The following is a 25,721-nucleotide window of genomic DNA, read 5'->3' as shown; positions in this document are numbered from 1 at the left end:
ATTTGTTCTTATTTGACTTGCCTGTTTAAATAAAGGTTAAATAAAAAATATTAAGATCAACAGTGTGCTGGAGTTTCCTTCTATTCAGCATATTCATCCAACACTGTTGAGAGAAAACAGCAAGGTTAATATTGCAGCAAGTTAAACTTCTCACCGCCCAATCTATATACGGTACATACTGTCACTGGCTTTCTATCTACTGTATCTCCCCTTCTGTATGAAGCAAGGGGTTAAAGGTGACATTGCTATACATTGCAAGCGTACCGAATTATGCTTGCAGTGAGATTTGACTTGTCTTTTGAATACACTGCTCCATACATTTCTGTCTTGCATTATAGAATATGTGACAATCCCAGTGATTGGGCATTGACAGCAGATGCGTACTGAAGGCTATAGACTAGGGCCATTCAAACAATCACACTGAGATGAGAGATTTCTCTCCCATCTTCAACATGGTCAGCTTGGGTTTGATGTGATGAAAGAAATATAGAAATCTGCACACTGTAGAATGATGCTGCAGTTTCACTGTGCAAAGATATTTCAGGCTTGAGTTTGATGTCACATCATGTAACATGACATGAGACATACAGTGACATACATTGTCCAATAAGAGCCTTAGTAAGGTGGAGAATCAGCTGGTCAACAGCAAAGAAATAGAATTACTAGAACGGACATTCCTATGCAAATCAATGTTCTGTGATGGACTTTGTCCCTTCTAGTGACTACTTCTACGGTCAACAACGATTATCAGACCTCTACCCAAACAGACAGTAGCCCTCTGCTGACTTCCTTCTCCACGGTCTTGACTATGTCGTAGTTTACGTAACTACAACAACGGCATTACATTAAGCTCTCAATGGCTATGTCAAAGCGATGTCCCTTGGCCATAGGGATGACCCATTTATGCATGCTGGTCTGTTGTTGTGTTTCAGAAGAGGCCAGATCAGGCAGGCATACAGCACAATGTGATGGGGTGGTGGTGCGATGCGCTGGGCCAGGCACACACACACACAAACACACCCTGTTGTCATTGCCTTCGGGTGAAGTCGAAGCATGACTCACACACCTCTTCCTATGAACAAATGTAATCTCCACCATCCCGATCTGTTTGAAGGATATGTGTTGGGAAGTAGTGAGAACGCCAGAGTCCAAACAACACATTCTTTGCTTCAGCTGAATTGAAATCTAAACTCCTAAAGGGTTTGTCTGGGGTTACACAACACAGACCGGTCATTTTCAGCCTTGCTCTCTTCTATCTGCCTGCACATACAGTGGATAGCTGCTTGACCTTGGCTGCATCCCAAAAAGTAGCAATTCAATGGACAGACACATTCTATTTCTCCTGCAGTTAAACTGAAGGTGAGACTGTTGCCCTTCTTCACACTACTGTGCCGGCCCCGAACTAAACTGTCCTAGCTAGCGCTGATATTTTTAATTTCAGTAAAGTTCCAGCAACTACGGTGACTGCATAACTAGGCCAGCGCAGTACCGCTTGGTTTGGCTCGGCTCAAGTACGGCTCAGTAGTGTGAAAATCCCTAGAGTGTGATTACCATATGAAACTCACCAGTGGAGGGGAGAGTGAGGGACAGGAGGAGGAGGAGGAGCACAGCGAGGTGCAGCATGTTGCTCTGTGTAGAACCTCCTGAGGTGATGCTTAGAACCACTGCTGATGATGAAATATTAGCAGGACAGGCTGCTTTTCCTGCAAGAGAGACAGAGACAGAGAGTGGAGAGATGAAAATTGCCGAATAATGGAACAACACATTGCACCACTAAAATAAGACAGTAACATTGCATCACGTAGCCCATTACTTTCTTCAAAGACACCTCATTAAATCAAGGATTAACCAACAGCAGTTTGGACCAGAAGGTATTAATAAACTTTGGCAGCCATTTTTTTATGGACTTCTTAAACCCCTAAATATAATGGATATTCTGATGGCAATCATTTTTTGGTAAATGTCATGAGAGCTGAACAGTTCAAACTTGCAGTGACATTGCTCTGATTAAGCAGCTTAACCCAGCAATGTGAAATTCTCATTGGCCAATCAGGGGGAAGTGAAAATAAAACTACTGAGCATGGCCATGAAGGAACAGTTTAAAGGAATATTACTGTGCAATAAGATTAATACTCTTGCCCTTTTTGGCATCAGGCGAAGGAGCTATTTCAGTGAATCGAATACGTTTCAAGATAAGAGCAAATATGTGACCCGATTCAGGACACTAGGCATATGTTGCAAGTCACGACTTCACATGAGAGCTGTTTGAACATAACCATTTTTCTTTAATGAAAATGCGTTTTTTGGCAGAAATGCCTTTTCTAACATGTGACCATTCATGTGTCTTAATGTCAAATATTATATGCCATCTGTACATACGAATATAATTGTTAAATTACGAGCCTAGTTGGTTTTCCCACAGAAAAAGCGAGCAACCTTCCCGCTAACCATGATTGGCTGAGAAAATGAGTGGGCTGGACATGCCGATACAGTGCCTTGCAAAAGTATGCATCCGCCTTGTTGCATTACAAACTGTAATTTAAATGTATTTTTATTTGGATTTCATATAATGGACATACACAAAATAGTCCAAATTGGCCAAGTAAAATGAAAAAAACTACTTCTTTCAAAAAAATATATACAAAAAAATGGAAAAGTGGTGTGTGCATTTGTATTCACCCCCTTTGCTATGAAGCACCTAAATAAGATCTGGTGCAACCATTTACCTTCAGAAGTCACATAATTAGTTAAATAAAGTCCACCTGTGTGCAATCTAAGTGTCACATGATCACAGTATATACAGTTGAAGTCGGAAGATTACATACACTAAGGTTGGAATCATTAAAACTCGTCTTCAACCACTCATTTCCCGCCTGGATTACATTGTCAAACTAAGGCAACCATGCATGGCATCAGACAGGAGACGCGTCCAACCATGATGTATACTGGTAAGATTTTCAGATATTAGACGTTTCTAATTTTTGACAGAAAGTGGTTTAATTTCAAGTGTGCTGTTACCTAGCTAACTGGCTGGGTATTAGCTGGCTGTGTCACTAGCTAACGTTATGTGTATGATCTTATTCTTCGTATCGCAGACACATTTGCTTGACTAGTTATAGCCATAGAACCTGGTCGGTTAGCTACCAGCAGATTCATGCAGGGTAGTAACGTCATGAGTTGTGATTATGGTCCATTGTTTAGCTAGCTAACGTTACATGTCTTAACAAAAGACTCTACTCTAATTTTGACAAAGTATTTTCATTTCAAGTTAAAGTGTACTGTTAGCTAGCTAGCTAACGTTAGCTGGCTGGATCGCTAACTAACGTTACGTCATGCGTTGGGATTCATTGTTTACCTAGCTAGCTATCTAGCTATATTTCTTAAGAAAAGACTCTCATTTTAGTGTGCCAGAGGGCAGAATAACCGATGCATTATTGAACACTCGACACCCGTTGAGTATGTTCGGTGACGTTCAGCAACAAGGAGTAATTCAATTGTTGCCAACAGCACAGTTACAGTCACCAACGCAACGCTCTGGATAACATTAAAAAAGACTAACCAGCTCTGCTAGGCCGAGTAAAATGGTCAGAGTGGGGTGTTCCCTCATTATGTGTCTGGAAGCAACGTTAGCTAGCCAATGTTAGCCAGTTAGCTTGGGTGCTTGACTGTAGTTGTGAGGTCAGAGCTTTCGGAACAACCCTACTTATTGGCCAGAGCGTCCAGTGTGCGCTCTGAAAGCGAAACCACAGAGCAATAGGGCTAGTAATGTTCAGTGAGCTGTTCTATCTCTCTTAGATGTCTGGAAGTAGCTGGCAAGTTATAAAGAGATGGGTGGGGCAAAGGCTTAAGAGGGTGTGAACAATGCTGAATAGGTGGAGACAAAGAAGGGCTCTCCAATAGTAGTACCAAAACATTGAAAGACGGGTTCTCAAAAGTGAGTTTACAAGTTGATCACCTTTCAAAGCAGAATTACTTTCCCATTGTTTCCTCAAATGTAGTGTATTATATACCATTTTGTAGCTCTGAGTCTCTACGTTAAGCTATGTAAAAAACAGAAATTCAAATGTTTCTACATAAGACCGAATCCAGGTGGTGAGTCACATATGGTAACACTTTACTTGACACCCAGCACCATAACACGTTATGACAAGGTCATACCCATCTCATAAAATGTCATAACAGCAGACATAACTTGTCATAACCTGTTATACTATCCTCTTGACGGTGGCCTAGGATAGGGGGCGCTACAGCGATTTTTGAAAAAAATGTGTGCCCATTTTAAACGGCCTCCTACTCAAACTCAGAAGCTAGGATATGCATATAATTAATACTTGTGGATAGAAAACACCCTAAAGTTTCTAAAACTGTTTGAATGGTGTCTGTGAGTATAACAGAACTCATATGGCAGTCAAAACCCCCGAGACTGATCGTAACAGGAAGTGGAATTCTGAATTGCGGACTCAACTTCATCACTTTGCCTATAAATCACACCGTGAGCAATGGTTCATTGAGCACTTCCTATTGCTTCCACTAGATGTCCCCAGTCTTTACAAAGTAATTTGAGCCTTCTACTGTGAAAACTGACACAATGAGAGTCTGTGGAACGTGGTCACATGAGGAGGGCCATCACCATTATGACGCCGGCGCCCCTGGCTACCCTCCCCTTTCGAAACGTTTTGAAAGACAATGCAATCGTCCCCCTTGAATGTTATTGGAGCTCTGGTTGAAAAAGGCCCTAAAGATTTATGTTATACAACGTTTGACATGTTTGAACGAACCTAAATTTAAATAAAATGCATTTTGTTGAAAGAGGAGTCCCGCGGCCAACGGAACTTTTGGAGCAGCCTTCAGAACGCGCTAACAAGAACAAGCTATTGGAACATAAAGGATTAACTTTTTCGAACGAAAATACATTTGTTGTGGACCTGGGATTCCTGGAAGTGCTTTCTGATGAAGATAATCAAAGGTAAGGGATTATTGACAATAGTATACAAGAGTAGATTTGATATGCGATTGTTCCAAGATGGCGCTGACCTGTAACGGTAGCCTATTTTTCTGAGTATCGCATCCCCTTTTATCGCAAAGTGTGATTACCCAGTAAAGTTATTTTTAAATCTGGCATTACGGTGCTTTCAAGAGATATTCATCTATAAATCTTAGAATGACAATATTACATTTTAAAAATGTTTTCGAATAGTAATTTAGTAAATTGTAGCGCTATTTCACCGGATGCATTTGAGGGAAAATAGTTAGTCAACGTCACGCACCGATGTAAAATGCTGTTTTTATATATAAATATGAACTTTATTGAACAAAAGAATGCATGTATTGTGTAACATGATGTCCTAGGAGTGTCATCTGATGAAGATTGTCAAAGGTTAGTGCTGCATTTAGCTGTTTTTTGGTTATTTGTGATGCATGTGGTTGGTCGGAAAATGGCACTGTGGCTACTTTTACGATATACTACTCTAACATAATCTAATGTTTTGCTTTTGCTGTAAAGCCTTTTTGAAATTGGACAACGTGGTTCGATTCAGGAGAGGTGTATCTATAACACGATATAACATAGTCCTATATTTGAAAAAATAAAAATATTACATTTTGTTATGCTAATGGGGATAGGATTTTTCGCTGGATGTCCCGCCCAGAGGATATGGTCATAACATTGATGAAGGGGAGGAGAAGCCTTGCAACAATTGAGACATGGATTGTGTATGTGTGCCATTCAGAGGGTCAATGGGCAAGCTGGGTTTTTCAAGCTCAACAGTTTCCTGTGTGCATCAAAAATGGTCCACCACCCAAAGGACATCCAGCCTACTTGACACAACTGAATCATTGGAGTCAACATGGGCCAGCGTCCCGGTGGAACACTTTTGACACCTTGTAGAGTCTATGCCCCGACAAATTGAGGCTCGAGGGCAAAGGGCTGGGGATCATATGAGTGAATCAATTGACTACATGTCATATCCTACAATTGAACAGCACTAGTCATGCCCAGTAAGACAACTCAGGTACATACAGTACTAGTATCCTTTCCACTATTCATGTCATTGGCCCTGAACAACAGTACTGATCATGTCAGCCTTCTAGGTACCACAGCAGGAGACCAGCTCCCTGTCTTCCCTAACAGGTCGACAACACCATGATTGACAGGTCCATGGTTGTCACTAGCAACCACCCTCCCTAAGTGCTGTTTTAGCTGAGTGGGCCATCGCTGAACACTCAGTCACTATGTGCCCCCCAGAGTCAGAGACTACCTGGAGCGTACTGTGACATGATCAACCCATCGCCAAGGAAACACAATATGACAAGCAACAGCTGTTTCAGCAACACTCTAGAATGCGCTACTTACAGACAGCGGAACAGCAGAATAGAACAGCGCAGCGGCATCTTCCTGGTTTCCCTGGAGATGTTTGCCATAGCGACAGACATGCTCAGGTAATGATGCTCATCCCTAGGCACTAGGCAGGATTCATGAAACACCACCAGGGGGTTAAAAACAATGGATTGCATGCTGGTTCATCAGATAATAAAAGCATTTGTATTGTTATCAATAATGTTGAATTAGATACTGATTTCTAGGCATCAAATAGACACTTTTCAGAGGACTACTTTATCAGTACCAAACGGGCACTTGAAATGCTGACACTTGAAAATCGACTAATAATAGCATAAAACAACAACAATTAATCAGACAATCGATTTATATCCAAGCCATGCTGGATTGCTAACGAGCTAATGACCTATTAGCACGAAATGTCAGAGTATCTTCGGCAAGGGTTGGAACCAAAATTTATTGTTTCGTTCTGAGCAGAATCATCTTATTTTTTTTTTCGTTCCACTGTTCTGACCAACAAAACACATTTTCTGAACTGGTTCGAACCAACAACAAAAATGTAAAGGTTTATACAGTTCCTTTCTGTTCCTTTTTAACCCTCTGAACTGTTTGCCATGCTTGTAAAATAACAGTTCTGTTCCAGAACAGTATAGATCACATCAAGAAAAAAAAAAATCTTCAGTTTTTCTGTTCTGTTCCCTGAACTGGTTCCAACACACACATAACATAACATAATGTCTGAGCTTTGCAGCTGGAGAAACGAAAAACAGAGGGGATTTCGTCTCCGCTGCGCTCGTATCCTAGCAACACATTTGAAAGGGAGCAATTGTGTGTTTGCAGGGGCCTTTTGTGACCGTGGATAAAAACTATGCAAACTCTAATTTTAGTCCGGAACGCCATTGTTGTTGGGGACCTAGGCCTGTAATAATAGACAGAAAGTAGGATTGTTGATCTAGGATCCGTTTCACTCCTACTCTGAGACAGTTCATGAATACAGTTTGATCCAGCATCAGGTCATTCATTCCAGGCCCACAACAACCCAGAGACTCTCATACACCGCAAACAGGATCCTCATTTGTACAGCATTATTAAGTGATGAATCATGAATGAATTTAAGAAGTGCACCTAGGAGAGGATATGCAGAGGCAGATTCTAGAATAGATCTATCAAATATATATTTCACATAGACCTATTACAGCCTGGATAGTTGTTGGTCCCTCAAATTAATTTCCAGATTTAAGCAGACACCTGAGTGCCAGCGCCTGGCTTTCTTTATCTACGATAGGTGTCCTGGGGTATGTATCACAGTACGCGCTAGAATCAAAGAGTCAGCAGAGGAGCAGCAGAAGAGCAGCAGACTGGGTAGTGAATCTAATAATCAGTAGTAATATGGTCTCTTCAGGCTCCAATTTCCTCTATTGTACCAGCCTGAATGCACCTGATGAAGGAAACTCACTTATCACACTAAATCACCAGCCAGAGGGCCAGGGATGCGACAGCCAGGCCTCAAGGCCATTTCTCATCCTCTATAAATCACACATTGAACATTACCACCAGACTCACGCACGGGCACAGACACGACATTACTGCATGTGGTCCGATTTTCGTGCTGGGTTTGTCATCTTGACTTTCTGGCGTGAAATCCTGAGATTACTTAAGGATCCCTTATGCAGTATACAACTGGATTTCAATTCAGATTCGGTGATCTTCTTAGATTTTTTTTACTTTCACACCCCAGTAACCAATAACATTAGCTATGGTTTAACAAGACTCCCCACCCCCACCATTGACCCCCCCAACCCCCGGGCATCCGTAGATGCAGAGCGACCCCCCCCCTTTTTTTACTCCACTTGGTCTACTCTAAGCCACATAATAGAGGGTGGGAGGTGGGGAGTTTATGGGTTATGAGGACATCAGCCCTCATTAGCCTAGTCAGAGCCAAGGAGTGGGAGGGTGGGGGGGGGGGATATATGAGTGGTAAACTGCACAAACAAGATGTTCTTCCCTATGAGAGAGAGAGAGAGAGAGAGAGAGAGAGAGAGAGAGAGAGAGAGAGAGAGAGAGAGAGAGAGAGATATCCAGGACAGATTTAAAGTAATCCTGTGATAGAGGATACCAAGAAGAGGTTAAAACAGGATGGGTCTCAATCAGAAAGGGAGTAGGTGACCACTGGGGTGAAAGTTTATAGCGAGACATTTTTGGTTTCTGAACTGACCACAAACGTGGGGTATTCAATGTGGTCCCCTTGCTACCGCTATTGTACATGTTTGTCAAGAATGTATGTTGGTCCTCACACATGAGAGGAAGTTGAGAATGGCCAGTATATGCAACATTATTGTGTGGTCATTCTGAGAACATTTTGTCCAAATGCTGCAGAAAATATATAACGAGAAAAAAAGGAGACATACAGTATATCGATTGGACTGAATTGCAAGGAGGGAAACGATGTCAAGCTGTGCATACTAACAATATGGTTGTGAGGCTGCAGAGTTTTACAAACCAGTAGTCTGGGTGTAAGAGCTTTATGCTTCAATTCTTTTGATCGGAAGGGTCTGTCAATCATTCCCCACAGTGTTTACCCACTAGTGTGGATTTCCATTTGGTTGAGTAGTCAGTAGAATTCAACATTTAAAAAAAAAAGTAAAATCAATATGTCACTGGATTTAGGTTAAAAGTCGATGTGGAAATAATGTTTATTCAACCATTTTTTGTCTAATAGGTACCTACTGTAGTGTACACCATCTGCCAAAAGTATGTTTATGTGGAATCACTGCTATTCAACTATCCACATTTGAAAATGTGTCAGAGAAAGTATTACAACAGTGCTGTACAGTGTTGCATATCATAGCCTTCCCCTATGAATTAATTATAAAAAATAATTGACTTGTGAATATAAAATGAGCAACAGCTGATAAAAATGTGGCCTCCATAATCTACATCACTCCAATTCAACCTTGATACAGTAGGGGTGAAGGTAACTTCTGACCTCAACCACATAACTGCTTAGAGGCTTTAAATTGCTTCCCTTGTTTCCCAACACTGCTTCCCATCCTGCAGCATAGGGAAGCATCTCCGGTGTTTACCCTATATTCATTCGAATAAATGATTGCCACCACTGCAACAAATAATGTAATTATACTTAAATAAATATTACTGCCGAGACGCGCTTTTAAATGGATAGACGTTGGCTCAATAAATGGAAGTCTATGGGAACAGCTAGCATGTCATTGCGCTAACGCTAGTAGCAATCCCTGCAAAAATACTTTGCAGTAGCACCAGTGATAGTTGGTAAGAGAACAGATAAGACAAAGAAATATGATGCTAGATAAAGTAATAAACCTAAAACACAAAGTGTCAAGAACTGGATTGATTATTGATTTCATTGGCACAATCATAACAGCTGCTTTATAAAACCAAGTGTAGGCTATTACTAGCCTATGCCAGAGTATGGTAGACATCTCACTGACTAGGCTACTATTAGGTCTAGCCTGTGGCACAGTATGGTACACATCTCACTGACTAGGCTACTATTAGGTCTAGCCTGTGGCACAGTATGGTACACATCTCACTGACTAGGCTACTATTAGATCTAGCCTGTGGCACAGTATGGTACACATCTCACTGACTAGGCTACTATTAGGTCTAGCCTGTGGCACAGTATGGTACACATCTCACTGACTAGGCTACTATTAGATCTAGCCTGTGGCACAGTATGGTAGACATCTCACTGACTAGACTACTATTAGGTCTAGCCTGTGGCACAGTATGGTACACATCTCACTGACTAGGCTACTATTAGGTCTAGCCTGTGGCACAGTATGGTACACATCTCACTGACTAGGCTACTATTAGGTCTAGCCTGTGGCACAGTATGGTACACATCTCACTGACTAGGCTACTATTAGATCTAGCCTGTGGCACAGTATGGTAGACATCTCATTGACTAGACTACTATTAGATCTAGCCTGTGGCACAGTATGGTAGACATCTCACTGACTAGGCTACTATTAGATCTAGCCTGTGGCACAGTATGGTAGACATCTCACTGACTAGGCTACTATTAGATCTTGCCTGTGGCACAGTATGGTAGACATCTCACTGACTATGCTACTATTAGGTCTAGCCTGTGGCACAGTATGGTACACATCTCACTGACTAGGCTACTATTAGATCTAGCCTGTGGCACAGTATGGTAGACATATCACTGACTAGACTACTATTTGATCTAGCCTGTGGCACAGTATGGTAGACATCTCACTGACTAGGCTACTATTAGGTCTAGCCTGTGGCACAGTATGGTAGACATCTCACTGACTAGGCTACTATTAGATCTAGCCTGTGGCACAGTATGGTAGACATCTCACTGACTAGACTACTATTAGATCTAGCCTGTGGCACAGTATGGTAGACATCTCACTGACTAGGCTACTATTAGATCTAGCCTGTGGCACAGTATGGTAGACATCTCACTGACTAGGCTACTATTAGATCTAGCCTGTGGCACAGTATGGTAGACATCTCACTGACTAGGCTACTATTAGGTCTAGCCTGTGGCACAGTATAGTAGACATCTCACTGACTAGGCTACTATTAGATCTAGCCTGTGGCACAGTATGGTACACATCCCACTGACTAGGCTACTATTAGGTCTAGCCTGTGGCACAGTATGGTACACATCCCACTGACTAGGCTACTATTAGGTCTAGCCTGTGGCACAGTATGGGAGACATCCCACTGACTAGGCTACTATTAGATCTCGCCTGTGGCACAGTATGGTAGACATCCCACTGACTAGGCTACTGAAAATAATGCCCCAAACAGAAGGCGTAGTATCGTGACGTAATCCCATCGTAGACAGCCCAGTCATGCTTCGTTCTCTGTGTCACTCACTCTCTTCAGTCTCCACTTGTCACGCTAATGTAATGTAAGCTATTTATCCTGCTCTCCCAGTCAACATAATGCCTTTAGGGTCACAAAGGCTACACACACCTGCTGACCTGTATATCAGTAACACCAGCACAACCATTCCTTCAATGCATGCCAAGCATTCAAGCTTAATGCTAGTCTAGGCTATACATAAATCCCATAGCCCTATGCATGCTCTACAGTCAGCACTACCGTAGCTTCGCCCTAAATCATGGCTGTAGACTCCTCTTTATGGAAGTGTCAAGAATACCAGTGTGTTGGAGTTTCCGTTCTATTATGTAGACTCCTCTAAGGGCAATACTAAGCAATGCTATTTCGAAATAGATTGAGAAAATCAGATACTCCATCTATCAGTGAAGACATGACTTGAAGTTTAGAATATCTGTCACGCCCTGACCTGAGAGAGCCTTTTTATGTCTCTATCTAGGGTTGGTCAGGGTGTGATTTGGGTGGGCATTCTATGTCCTTTTTTCTATGCTTTTGTATTTCTTTGTTTTGGCCTGGTATGGCTCTCAATCAGGGACAGCTGTACATCGTTGTCGCTGATTGGGAGTCATACTTAGGCAGCCTGTTTTCCTTTGGGGTTTTGTGGGTAGTTAATTTCTGTTTAGCATTGTTCCTGACAGAACTGTTTGGCGTCGTTTTGTTTATTTGCAAAGTTTTCCATTAAAATACGAAGATGAGCACTATCCACGCTGCGCTTTGGTCCCCTGCTTTTGACGCCCGTTACAATATCATGTGTTTACATGTATCTTTAATCAGATTACTAAGGCTTTTTATATTATTCCACGAATGACAGATATCAAGCCTTTCAAGTTCTGGTATATGATAATATATTTTTTATGTATGAACCAATTTCACTGCTAAAGATGTTACTGGACTGGAGTGAGGTAATAATTTAAACCTATATACGGTCCATTCATGATTCATCTCGTATATGGTATTAACGGTCTCATCACCATGGAGACACAGCTCTTTATTCACTTGAACATTCTCTACTGATTACATACAGTGAGCTCCAAAAGTCTTGGGACAGTGACAAATGTTTTGTTATTTTGGCTCTGTACTGAAATGAAACAATGACTGAGGTTAAAGTGCAGAGTTAAAGTGCAGACTGTCAGCTTTATTTGCGAGTGTTTTTTAATCCAAATCGGGTGAACCGTTTAGAAATTACAGCACTTTTTATAAATAGTCCCCCCATTTTAGGGAACCCAATAGGATTGGGACAAATTCACTTATTCACTTAAGTTTAATATTTGGTCGCATATTCCTAGCAACCAAAGATTACATCAAGCTTGTGACTCTACAAACTTGTTGGATGCATTTGCTGTTTGTTTTGGTTGTGTTTCAGATTATTTTGTGACCAATTGAAATTAGTGTCAAATAATGTATTGTGCCATTTTTGGAGTAAATGTTATTGTAAATAACAATAGAATGTTTCTTTATTCACTTGACCTTTCTCTTGGTTCTAACTGTTCCCACTCACAAGTAACTCCATAACCATGTCTATTAATGCCGGACAGGGGGTAAATGGCTGTGCGGTACATTTTTCCACAGGACTAATCACTGATAATTGTAATGTGAACTGGGATGAACTTTCAATCCAGTAGTCACACACACATGTACCCACATGTGCACACACACGGACGCAAACACACATGGACGCACACACGTATGCGCCCACACACAAACACATAAACGCACTCCTCTGTACTATTTTCTAAACAAACACTCCAGATCAGTAACCCATGTGTATTGAGGTGTTGTATTGAGGTGTTGCATCGAGGTATTGAATCGGGGTATGGAAAGATTGCCATTATAAACCCAAACATGATTAATGAGCTTATGGCAAAATGTCAAAAGGAGGACTGAACTCTCAGAGGAAAAAGACACACAGCTCTAACCCCTACACTCACTAGTAACTATGGGTTCATCCAACACAAATAACTGTAATCAGTAGTTAAGAGTGACACATCAACAGTTGGATCGGTGCTTCCAGACAGATATACTTTAGGTGCATAGTCCCAGACCGAGATCAGGAAGAGTTATGTCGAAGACTAATACAAAAAGTGTAAAGAAATAGGAACTTCAAAACTACAAAAATGTAGTTTACTGCATCATGCATGTCTAGAATAGAAAGAACGTAATATTTCCAAGAGGGGTCTTCAGTATGCTATGAAAATATTGAACACTACCGTGCAATGAATCCCAGAGAGGCGTCAATGCCATTTACATTAGCCGGCTAAACCGAGACAAACCATAAACAGATGAATCTATGTCGAGGCTTCCAAGTGCCTAGCCCCATTCATGACATTATTGGATTAAAGGGAATCAATTCAACATTAGGCCACAGATTAACTTCGCCTAAACCACAGAGAAAACGCTTTAACAGAATAATAAAATAAGCCACGAGCATTCTGCTTAATTATATTTAGTCCTTCAGAGGGGTGACATTCATTGGTGCGATGAATATCCATATCCATAACCTTTAATATCATATTGAGTCATTATCATGAACCTGAAAATAACCAGGATACAAAATAGAGTGGAAAACCATCTGCTGTTGCCACCTCTTTCCTTTTTGATGGAGGACTGTGTCGTGTGTGTGTGTGTGTGTGTGTGCGTCTGCCTCTCCATCTGTGTGTGTGTGTGTGTGTGTGTGTGTGTGTGTGCGCGCGCGCGCGCGTTTGTGCGTGCCTGCGTGTGTTCATATGTGAGCGTGCTTGTTCGTGTGCGTGCATACAGCATGTGGTTTCTTGCTTGTTTGTGAGAAAACGAACCTACTTAGCAGCCCGTGTCGCTACCATCCTCTCAAACGGGCCTTTCCTGCCAACTGTCCTATAAATCCTTCTCTCCATTGTCTGTCTCACAAATGAGCGCAGCAGTGGATGGATGGAGGCAAGCAGAGGAGAGAAGCTCTCAGTCGGAGAGGCGGAGGAGTAAAGCCTAATTCCCTGGCGGAGAGGAGCGGGACGGTAGCGATGCAAATACGCTGCCATTGAAGGCGCCTCCCCGCAGCGCAGAGAGTAGATTCGCCGAGGGGTTGTCGCTACACACACACACACACACAGACACACACACACACACACACACACACACACACACACACACACACACACACACACAGATGGAGAGGCAGACGCACACACACACACATACACGCACGCAGATACACACACAGCGGACAGGGGACAGGGGAAGGTCTAATCTCTTAAGCCCTCCTCCTGTCTCACTCACTCTCAGACAGATATACACATCCTCTCTCTATAGTCATACCCCTGGCTGGGGGCCAGACCATGAGACTTTGAGAGACAGCACCTCAAGTGCAGAAGCACCTTTTTCGATTTGTCCTCTGCCTCCTCCTCTTCCTCCTCCTTCTCCTCCTCATCATCATCATCATGCTCGCTGTGACACAAGCCCACGGGAACATTGTTTTGACTGAAGGTGATACGTGAGTACAAGTATAAATCCAAGAGTTGTAAGACTAGAACGATAAAAAAACAACTTGTTTTGCCCAGGAAGAACAAGACTCAGTAACTTGTGAACATCCTTACCACACTGAAGCATTTTGCAACACCCGCAATAACATCTGCTAAACATGTGTAGGTGACGAATAAAATGTGATTTGAAACATGAGGATGTGAAAGATGATTGAACTAATATGGGTATGTCACTAAAGCACTGCCATTAAGCCTTTCTCCCTGGGTTGTTCTAATTCAATACCTACATAGTCTGTCAAACATATTCAGGGGTGCCATGTTTTCTTCAGTGGTAAAGTATTCCCTTCATCCCATACCAGTTATCTTTCGGGAGAGTGTGCCCCAAGTGGAACTTCCTATTCTGAGTTGCTCTTACAACTCTCAGCGGCAAGATACTTAAGGTGGAAACGAAACTGTGAAGCTGGCTCGATTATTCATTCATGAATGAGCTCCATTAAGTTTCTAATTTCACAAATATTAGATGAAGATAGACTTCAAGTGAAATAGAACACAGGATGGTATAGCCCGGAATAACAAGCTAATTAGATGTAGCCTTTGATCTCCAGTGGGGACATAATCCAGTCACCATTTACGACAACGTGCTGGGCAAGAGCGGCGAGGATTTGTTAAGACAATAGATACGTAGATATTGGACGGGATTTGTCTCTTCGACATAGCCGCCTTGTCTGGAGTGCCATAAGTCTGACAAGCGAGACTAGCATTACTACAGTACTGAATGCATTACTCCTTGCAATGAATATATATATTTCTTTTTAGATGTAACACCTTACCAGATTACTCTGCCATGGTGATAAATAGTGCAATCAGTCTAAAGATAAGAACTCGCCGTGTGTTCTGAGACGCCACATGCACACACAGACATAGGAAGAGCGACCAGAGAGACACAAGCGGGATTTGGGATTGATTGGATTTATAGGATTTCATGGTCGGCATAATCATGCAGAAAACCATGTTGTTTCTCTCTGTCTGTGTGTCCCTTATGCATCCATTTTAACTGAACAACCACACACACACACACACACACACACACAGACGTGTCATCCATCTTAACTGGGCAATTTATGCCCTGTCGACCATGCCAACTCAGTGAGAAGAGGAAATGGAACCTTAATTGATCTAAGCTCATTCCAGAAGCCTTAAAAAATGTCAGGAAGGAACCGCGGTGACACAGACTATCCTGCAATGGTTTGGAGAGAGAAGAGAAACATCATCGCTTGTTATTCATGTTGCATTGTATAAGTATGTCAATTAACCACAGTATTGTCATTAGTCATCCACCCTAAAAAAATAAATAAGTAACCAGTTATCTCACTGGTCTCTCTTGGGAACAGGAAAATGCAACTCAGTAAAAGTGCATCAGTCAAAGCCACCAACTAATATCTAATATCTCTAGTCCACCAAATATCATACCTGAAAAGCTAATGAGGTCAAGAAGAGAGTCGAGGGCGTTCCCTGAGACTACATAGTGAACACTCATGTTATTTAGCCAGGTTCCCATTAGTGGCCATTACACACTGTAGTACCATAATAGCTGAGCATAGGGTTTGTGTTGTATGCAGTTTATGTTGCGCACACACACACACGCACGCACGCACACCCACACACGCACGCACAAACACACACCCAGGCATGCACGCACACACACCCCCACATGCACACATGCACGCACACACACACCCACGCACGCACACACACACCCACGCATGCACATACACAGCTCTGAGGTTGTTCTCCTCTATGTGATTGACTCCAGTCTTCTGACTCAGCACTATAGTCTTTCCACTGAACACATTTCCTCCCTGTATGTCCACACACAAATGCACACACAGGGGCACGCACATGCACAAACATACACACACACACACACACACTGATAGGAATACAAGAGGATCATGAGAAAACACTGAATGGGAAACCGAGAGTCCGACGTTCTCTATCAACCCCACTCATCTGACCACAAGAGTTGATCAAACATCAGGTTATGTAGTCATGTATACAGCTACAGTAGATGTACAACATTGACAGTATATTTTGTATGGAAGCTGCCTTAGCCTCATTTTAGATGCCCAGAAAATGCTGAGCCTAACATTCTACACTCTTATGTGTCTCACCTGGAGGTTCTTGGTAAGACTACTGGACACGACGGGAGCTCCAAACCACAAGGTATAACACAGAACACAGGGGCTTCAGATTCTCCAGAGGGGATTACAACATGGAGGTTATTAAGGCCCACACAGCATGTTCTGTCTCTTCAATAGTGCACTGTACTTACACTTGATTGTGTTTTCCTCTTCAATCTCTCGTTCTAAAGTAGACTAACCAAATCCAACCAGATTGAACTGACTTGACTGTTACCACTTGGGGGTGGCGGAGTGTGTATGTGCATGTGTGTGTCTGTACGTGAAGGGGAAGCATACTGGGGATATCTAAATATAACTATAAAGTCAAGTTACTATCAGGTCAGGAACCACATTGCCCCAAACACTTGCCTCCATCCATTAATCCTTAAGAGTCTAAGCTGGGGGAAGTGGGGGGGGGGGTCTACTAAGCTAACATATGGAATTGTTTTAAGATGGTCATAGCAAGGATCATATAGCAATTTGATTTTGAATTTTAGGACCCCTTTAGGTATAAAAAAATATATATACAAATAAAATTTGATAACATTTTTGATATATTTGGCCTTACTATTAGCCCATAGAAACACACTGAATAACACATTCATACATGGAAAGACAGAAAGGAAGTTTTAAAGTGTTTTAAAGTGTTTTAAAGTGTCTGTCCTATATCTGAGAAATACAAGAAAGATCAGGATTATTATTATGTATCCATATATAAAAGTTTGGGGTCACTAAGAAATGTCCTTGTTTTTGAAAGAAAAGCTACTTTTTTGTCCAATTTAAATAACATCAAATTGATCAGAAAGACTGTGCAGACATTGTTAATGTTGTAAATGACTATTGTAGCTGGAAACGGCAGATTTTTAATGGGGTATTTACATAGGCGTACAGAGGCCCATTATCAGTAACCATCACTCCTGTGTTCCAATGGCACATTGTGTTAGCTAATCCAAGGTCATCATTTTGAAAGGCAAATTGATCATTAGAAAACCCTTTTGCAATTATGTTAGCACAGCTGAAAACTGTTGTTCTGATTAAAGAAGCAATAAAACTGGCCTTCTTTAGACTAGTTGAGTATCTGGAGCATCAGCATTTGTGGGTTAGATTACAGGCTCAAAATGGCCAGAAACAAAGAACTTTCTTCTGAAACTCGCCAGTCTATTCTTGTTTTGAGAAATGAAGGCGAGAAATTGCCAAGAAACTGAAGATCCCGTACAACGCTGTGTACTACTCCCTTCACAGAACAGTGCAAATTGGCTCTAACCAGAATAGAAAGAGGAGTGGGAGGCCCCGGTGCACAACTGAGCAAGAGGACAAGTACATTAGTGTCTAGTTTGAGAAACAGATGCCTCACAAGTCCTCAACTGGCAGCTTCATCAAAAAGTAGTCTCAACGTCAACAGTGAAGAGGCAACCCTGGGTTGATGGCTTTTTCTTTGCAACTCTACCTAGAAGGCCAGCATCCCGGAATTGCCTCTTCACTGTTGACGTTGAGACATTGGTGTTTTGCGGGTACTATTTAATGAAGCTGCCAGTTGAGGACTTGTGAGGCATCTGTTTCTCAAACTAGACACTCTAATGTACTTGTCCTCTTGCTCAGTTGTGCACCGGGGCCTCCCACTCTTTCTATTCTGGTTAGAGCCAGATTTTCGGGATGTCCCATGGTTTGACAAACACCGCTGTAGCTCGGCCACCTTCCACCCCAGATGCAGATTTTTTAGGGTGATTTTTGTATTTGTCTAATTGTATTTCCACGGGGGAACGGACATCGACTCTATTTTAAAAAATAGTTTTTTTATTTAACTAGGCTTATCAGTTAAGAACAAATTCTTATTTACAATGACAGCCTAGGAACAGTGGGTTAACTGCCTTGTTCAGGGGCAGAATGACAGCTCTTTACCTTGTCAGCTCGGGGATTTGATCTGGCAACCTTTCAGTTACTGGCCCAATACTCTAACCACTAGGCTACCTGCCACGTCTATGTATTTAAGACAATCAGGTCAATTAATCAGAGTGTATACAGGTAGTTAATTTTTATTGAAACCTGGATAATAGTGTTGCTGTTAATAATAAAACACTGGGCCTCAGCTCTCAGACAAGAGAGGCTTGAATTGAGCCTAAGCCAAAAGCAGGAAAATTACTCATGATTGTCAAGATTTGACCACTGGGATCTGTAGGGCTCAAAGCTGCCTCTTTTGCTTCCTAAACAGTCGGTCTGGTGCCATACGTGTACATCAGCCCTGTGTGGCTTCGTTGATGAGAGTCTGGCGCCAGCTACACCAACGTCAATACAAAATATGTATCAGTCTCTTTTTGCGTAACACCCTTAGAAAAAAGGGATCCAAAAGGCTACTTCGGCTGTCCCCCATTGGATAACCAAAAAGGGATCTCCACAGGATTCTCTTATTGGGACAGCCGAAGAACCCTATATGGTTCGAGATAGCGCTTTCTTTTTAAGAGTGCAGTCTGTCTGCTAGCATACAAGTACAACAATACTACCACACAGCCAACCCTAGCCGTATACCCTTTGACCCCATCAGTATACAGGCATTGTAGCACTCCCAGAGAGTAACAACAACACTCAGTAAACAACAATGTGGTTATTATGGTACAGGGCTAAGCCAAATCCATCCTAACCAACACAGAACCCACCAGGATGAGCTAAATCTGCCAAATCGTAGAGGAATCTTCTCCATGTCGATCTCAGAGGTTGAACCAGGGTTCATCTGGTTTCAGTGAAAGAAGGCGGCGTGCAAACAGAGACTGTCAACCCTTCTACCAAAGTGCTGTCTGTGCATTATTAAAAAAGTACTCTAAAGCTAGAGGTTATAATTGGATTAGTTTCTGCATGGAAGGAGAGAAGAAACACCCATTCATAATATTCTGAATAATATTAAAAAACAAAATAAACCTCAACTATTATACAGAAGGAAACCTCTGAAATCCAGATTAACATATTCAGAGTCGTACCTCAAAGGCTTATCATTACCATCAACAGTGAATGGGTAATAATATTCACAGTACATTTTTGTTGATTTGGATTGACGTCTGTCCTTCGAGTGAACATTAATGTGACCCACTGTAGTAACCAAACAAGCGCCCTATTTCTCTTTTACACATGGGCGCTTTCTCATGAATTTCTCAAGGAGCAGAAAGAGAATAGAAAATGTGCCTATCCCAAGGGACACAAGTGAGAACCATTTCCCTGCCTGCTGCTATTCATACATGGCTAATCAAATAACAGCACTTTATTCACGCATACAAACTCATTATAAAAGGTCACTACAGTACGACACATAATGTCTGAGTCCCAAATGGCACCCTATTCCATATAGAGTGCACTACTTGTTGTATGTTTACAGAGGTGAAATATATCAAATGAAATTTAATTGGTCGCATACACATATTTAGCGGGTGTAGCAAAATGCTTGTGTTCCTAGCTCCAACAGTGCAGTAATATCTAACAATACACAACAATACACACAAATCTAAAGAAGTAAAAGATTGGAATGAAGAAATATAGAAAAAAATGTTAGGGCGAGCAATATCGGAGTCTGGAGTATAGAACATGTAAGAATTAACTAAAGCCATTGAATTCTACCGTGCTGATATACCGTGCGTTATAGGGGAATAATACACACTCTAGAATGCCCTTCAAGCCAATTAGAAAGGAGTATTTAACAAGGCCATCGTATAGATATACACTGCTCAAAAAAATAAAGGGAACACTTAAACAACACAATGTAACTCCAAGTCAATCACACTTCTGTGAAATCAAACTGTCCAGTTAGGAAGCAACACTGATTGACAATAAATTTCACATGCTGTTGTGCAAATGGAATAGACAACAGGTGGAAATTATAGGCAATTAGCAAAGACACCCCCAATAAAGGAGTGGTTCTGCAGGTGGGGACCACAGACCACTTCTCAGTTCCTATGCTTCCTGGCTGATGTTTTGGTCACTTTTGAATGCTGGCGGTGCTTTCACTCTAGTGGTAGCATGAGACGGGGTCTACAACCCACACAAGTGGCTCAGGTAGTGCAGCTCATCCAGGATGGCACATCAATGCGAGCTGTGGCAAGAAGGTTTGCTGTGACTGTCAGCGTAGTGTCCAGAGCATGGAGGCGCACCCAGGAGACAGGCCAGTACATCAGGAGACGTGGAGGAGGCCGTAGGAGGGCAACAACCCAGCAGCAGGACCGCTACCTCCGCCTTTGTGCAAGGAGGAGCAGGAGAAGCACTGTCAGAGCCCTGCAAAAGGACCTCCAGCAGGCCACAAATGTGCATGTGTCTGCTCAAACGGTCAGAAACGGACTCCATGAGGGTGGTATGAGGCCCCGACATCCACAGGTGGGGGTTGTGCTTACAGCCCAACACCGTGCAGGACGTTTGGCATTTGCCAGAGAACACCAAGATTGGCAAATTCGCCACTGGCGCCCTGTGCTCTTCACAGATGAAAGCAGGTTCACACTGAGCACGTGACAGACGTGACAGAGTCTGGAGATGCCGTGGAGAACGTTCTGCTGCCTGCAACATCCTCCAGCATGACCGGTTTGGCGGTGGGTCAGTCATGGTGTTGGGGTGGCATTTCTTTGAGGGGCCGCACAGCCCTCCATGTGCTCGCCAGAGGTAGCCTGACTGCCATAAGGTACCGAGATGAGATCCTCAGACCCCTTGTGAGACCATATGCTGGTGCGGTTGGCCCTGGGTTCCTCCTAATGCAAGACAATGCTAGACCTCATGTGGCTGGAGTGTGTCAGCAGTTCCTGCAAGAGGAAGGCATTGATGCTATGGACTGGCCCGCCCGTTCCCCAGACCTGAATCCAATTGAGCACATCTGGGACATCATGTCTCGCTCCATCCACCAACGCCACGTTGCACCACAGACTGTCCAGGAGTTGGCGGATGCTTTAGTCCAGGTCTGGGAGGAGATCCCTCAGGAGACCATCCGTCACCTCATCAGGAGCATGCCCAGGCGTTGTAGGGAGGTCATACAGGCACGCGGAGGCCACACACACCACTGAGCCTCATTTTGACTTGTTTTAAGGACATTACATCAAAGTTGGATCAGCCTGTAGTGTGGTTTTCCACTTTAATTTTGAGTGTGACTCCAAATCCAGACCTCCATGGGTTGATAAATTGGATTTCCATTGATTCTTTTTGTGTGATTTTGTTGTCAGCACATTCAACTATGTAAAGAAAAAAGTATTTAATAAGATTATTTCTTTCATTCAGATCTAGGATGTGTTGTTTAAGTGTTCCCTTTATTTTTTTGAGCAGTATATATACTGTATATGATGGGATGTATAGACATTATGGCCAGTATGTAGATAGAATATGTAGTATATCTGAAGAACAGTATATGTACAGCAATAGTTAAATAGGATAGGCCTTGACTAGAATACAGTATATACTGTACATACTGTATGAAGTGGGTAAAACAGTATGTAAACATTATTAAAGTGACCAGTGTTCTATGTCTGTGTACATAGGAAACAGCCTCTAAGGTGCCGGGTTGAATAACAGGGCGGAGGCCAGCTAATGGTGGCTATTTAACAGTCTGATGGCCTCGAGATATCAAATCAAATCAAATGTATTTATATAGCCCTTCTTACATCAGCTGATATCTCAAAGTGCTGTACAGAAACCCAGCCTAAAACCCCAAACAGAAAGCAATGCAGGTGTAGAAGCACGGTGGCCAGGAAAAACTCCCTAGAAAGGCCAAAACCTAGGAAGAAACCTAGAGAGGAGCCAGGCTATGAGGGGTGGCCAGTCCTCTTCTGGCTGTGCCGGGTGGAGATTATAACAGAACATGGCCAAGATGTTCAAATGTTCATAAATGACCAGCATGGTCAAATAATAATAATCACAGTTGTCGAGCGTGCAACAAGTCAGCACCTCAGGAGTAAATGTCAGTTGGCTTTTCATAGCCAATCATTGAGAGTATCTCTACCGCTCCTGCTGTCTCTAGAGAGTGGAAAACAGCAGGTCTGGGACAGGTAGCACGTCCGGTGAACAGGTCAGGGTTCCATAGCTGCAGGCAGAACAGTTGAAACTGATAGAAGAGATAGAAGCTGTCTCTTGGTCCCAGCTTTGGCTCACCTGTACTGACCTCGCCTTCTGGATGGTAGCGGGGGGAACACGCCGTGGCTGAGGTCCTTGATAATTTTTGGGGCCTTCCTGTGACACCGGATGCAGTGATGCAATGCGGCAGACTGCACCACCCTCTGGAGAGCCCTGCGGTTGCGGACGGTGCAGTTGCCCTACCAGGCGGTGATACAGCCAACAGGATGCTCTCAATGGTGCATCTGTAAAAGTTTGTGAGGGTCTTAATTTCTTCAGCCTCCTGAGGTTGAGGTGCCACACTGTCTGGTGCCACACTGTCATTTCAAATTGTCAGTGACATGTACGCCGAGGAACTTGAAGCTGTCTCTTGAAGTCCACAATCAACTCCATAATTTTGGAGAGGAGAGTGTGCTGAAATAGCATTGGGCCGGATTCAAACCCGCTAGACCATCGAAGTGCACTACTTTGGGTCCTTGGTCAAAAGTAGTGCACTCAATAGGGAATAGGGTGCCATTTTGGATGTAACCCATATGGTGATACTGTGGCAGCGCCTTTAGACCCCCAGGAGGTGCAAAAATGCTCTCTACAGTTGACATTTTAAACCTGGATTGAAAATACATCACCCCTCTATGGCTCTGTATTCTATGCACTGTATATACAGTGAGTGCATATACACTGTAAGGCAGACTTACACATAACCTACATATGATAATGAACAAGGATGCACCCCCTAAAGCAAACTAGGTTATACTGGGCTACTGGGCACATAAGACGATGCATTTACTTAATTGTACATGAATAATACTTATTCATACATATGACAATTTTAATAAAACAGACAAAAAAATAAGACAAAACACTAACATATACATATTTAATGAGGCATTCCCCAAATAATTTAAGTGTGGAATCAATAGCTCAAGAGCAAACATAATGTAAAAATGATCTTACATAAATACACACACACAGAGGGAGGGAGGGAAAAAAACACTGAGACAGACTGTGTGCTATCCCCCCTCGTTACACACACACACACACACACACACACACACACACACACACACACACACACACACACACACACACACACACACACACACATTGCCACTACAGAGAAACATAGACCGACACACCAGAGTTGTGTTCAATTCAGAATTTTGGAATTGACTCCCATTCAACTCCTGAGTTGAAATCCAAATTGAATTGACCACACCCCACAGGATGTAGAATTTTTTTATTTGAGTGACAGGAAGTAGAATTTAATGCAGTGTGGCGCAGTGGTCTAAGGCACTGCATCGCAGTGCTAGCTGTTCCACTAGAGATTCTAGGTTCGAGTTCAGGCTCTGTCGCAGCCGGCCGCGACCGGGAGACCCATGGGGCGGCGCACAACTGGCCCAGCGCCGTCTGGCTTAGGGGAGGGATGTCCTTGTCCCATCGCGCACTAGTGACTCCTGTGGCGGGCCGGGCGCAGTGCACACTGACATGGTCGCCAGGTGTACGGTGCTTCCTCCGACACGTTGGTGCGGCTGGCTTCCGGGTTAAGTGGGCATTGTGTCAAGAAGCAGTGCGGCTTGGTTGGGTTGTGTTTCGGAGGACCCACGGCTCTCGACCTTCGCCTCTTCCGAGTCTGTACGGGAGTTGCAGTGATGAGAAAAGACTGTAACTACCAATTGGATACCCAGAAATTGGTGAGGGTACAAACAAAAAAATACATTAAATGCAGTGCAATTCAAAGAAATTCCACTCAGTCATAGAACATGAGAGTTTAATTGAATCTTGACTGATCATAGTTCCAGATATCAAAGAATATATAACTTTTCTCTGGAAACAATGTTCATGTACTCTTTTAACCTTGTACTTAGAATAGCCAATTATATTTCCACCACCCATTTCATACCTTTGGCTTCGTTTTGAAGGCTTTAGGGTCAACTTGAGGGTTAAACTAATGCATTCTGGGAAATGTAGTATTTTACCCATATTAAACCAAATTTAAGTGATTCATGAAATATAATAACAGTTGTGTTTTTTTACCATTCATTTTAAGAGTTTGTCCTGAAAATAAATAAAAAATAATCAATATTTTATATACATACAAAGTTGTGGCAAATTTGCTGCAAACTAAATAGAAAATGTTGCCAGAAGTTTGCAAATGTTCGCCACTAGTGGTGAATCTGCGGCAAACCTGTGGCAACAATATTTACCTGTGGTGTTGGAAGAGACTTTATTTGTGCACTCACTCATAACACTTTTTTTGAGTGATAAATTAGTGTATCATCTTCAAGCTTGATAAGGTCAGTAAACGCATGTATTATTATCATAAATGTAGCCCATACATTCATTATTTGCAACAATTAGATCCTCATTGCTTTAAAGTAGTAGCTAGCTCATCTTGATGGTGTTCCTTCTCTGATTCTGGAAGCAATCAGTTACAAGGCAAAAAATACAGATTGAGGCCTTTAATCACACTGAGGACAGAGAAATGTGTGTGCACCAGGTCAAGAATTCTTGCATGCATGGCTTTGAGATGTAAGTTAATAATAATGAATTTTGGAAAAATAATATGAACTCAATAACTCAAAATGTATGTTGCTTTTCTTCCACCCAAGCCGTATACACCCGAGTCAGGAATAAAATACAACTAGTAGACAACTGTATTTTAATTATGAAGTCCCCAGTCTAGATTTATTATCATAAGCTGAATAATTTAAAACTCATTTACATGTGAAAATATATGCGGAAAACTGCCAGAAGCTAGTTTTTCTTCGGTAAGGG

At 42.4% G+C, this 25,721-nt stretch overlaps 1 protein-coding gene across 1 annotated transcript in view; it reads right to left on the bottom strand.

Moving 5' to 3' along the window:
• Positions 1 to 25,721, bottom strand: part of LOC106573085 (contactin-1a) — a 127,148-nt gene that overhangs the window by 58,771 nt on the left and 42,656 nt on the right. Inside the window, exon 2 of the mRNA XM_014147770.2 lies at positions 1,566 to 1,703. Within this exon, the coding sequence (XP_014003245.1) occupies positions 1,566 to 1,623 (58 nt within the window). The 5' untranslated portion in view covers positions 1,624 to 1,703. The remainder of the gene's footprint in view (positions 1 to 1,565; positions 1,704 to 25,721) is intronic.

The sequence above is a fragment of the Salmo salar genome, chromosome ssa16, assembly GCF_905237065.1.
Source record: "Salmo salar chromosome ssa16, Ssal_v3.1, whole genome shotgun sequence".
Classification (NCBI taxonomy): domain Eukaryota; kingdom Metazoa; phylum Chordata; class Actinopteri; order Salmoniformes; family Salmonidae; genus Salmo; species Salmo salar.
The sequence above is the reverse complement of the archived record's forward strand: the minus strand, read 5'-3'. Positions and strand labels throughout refer to the sequence as shown.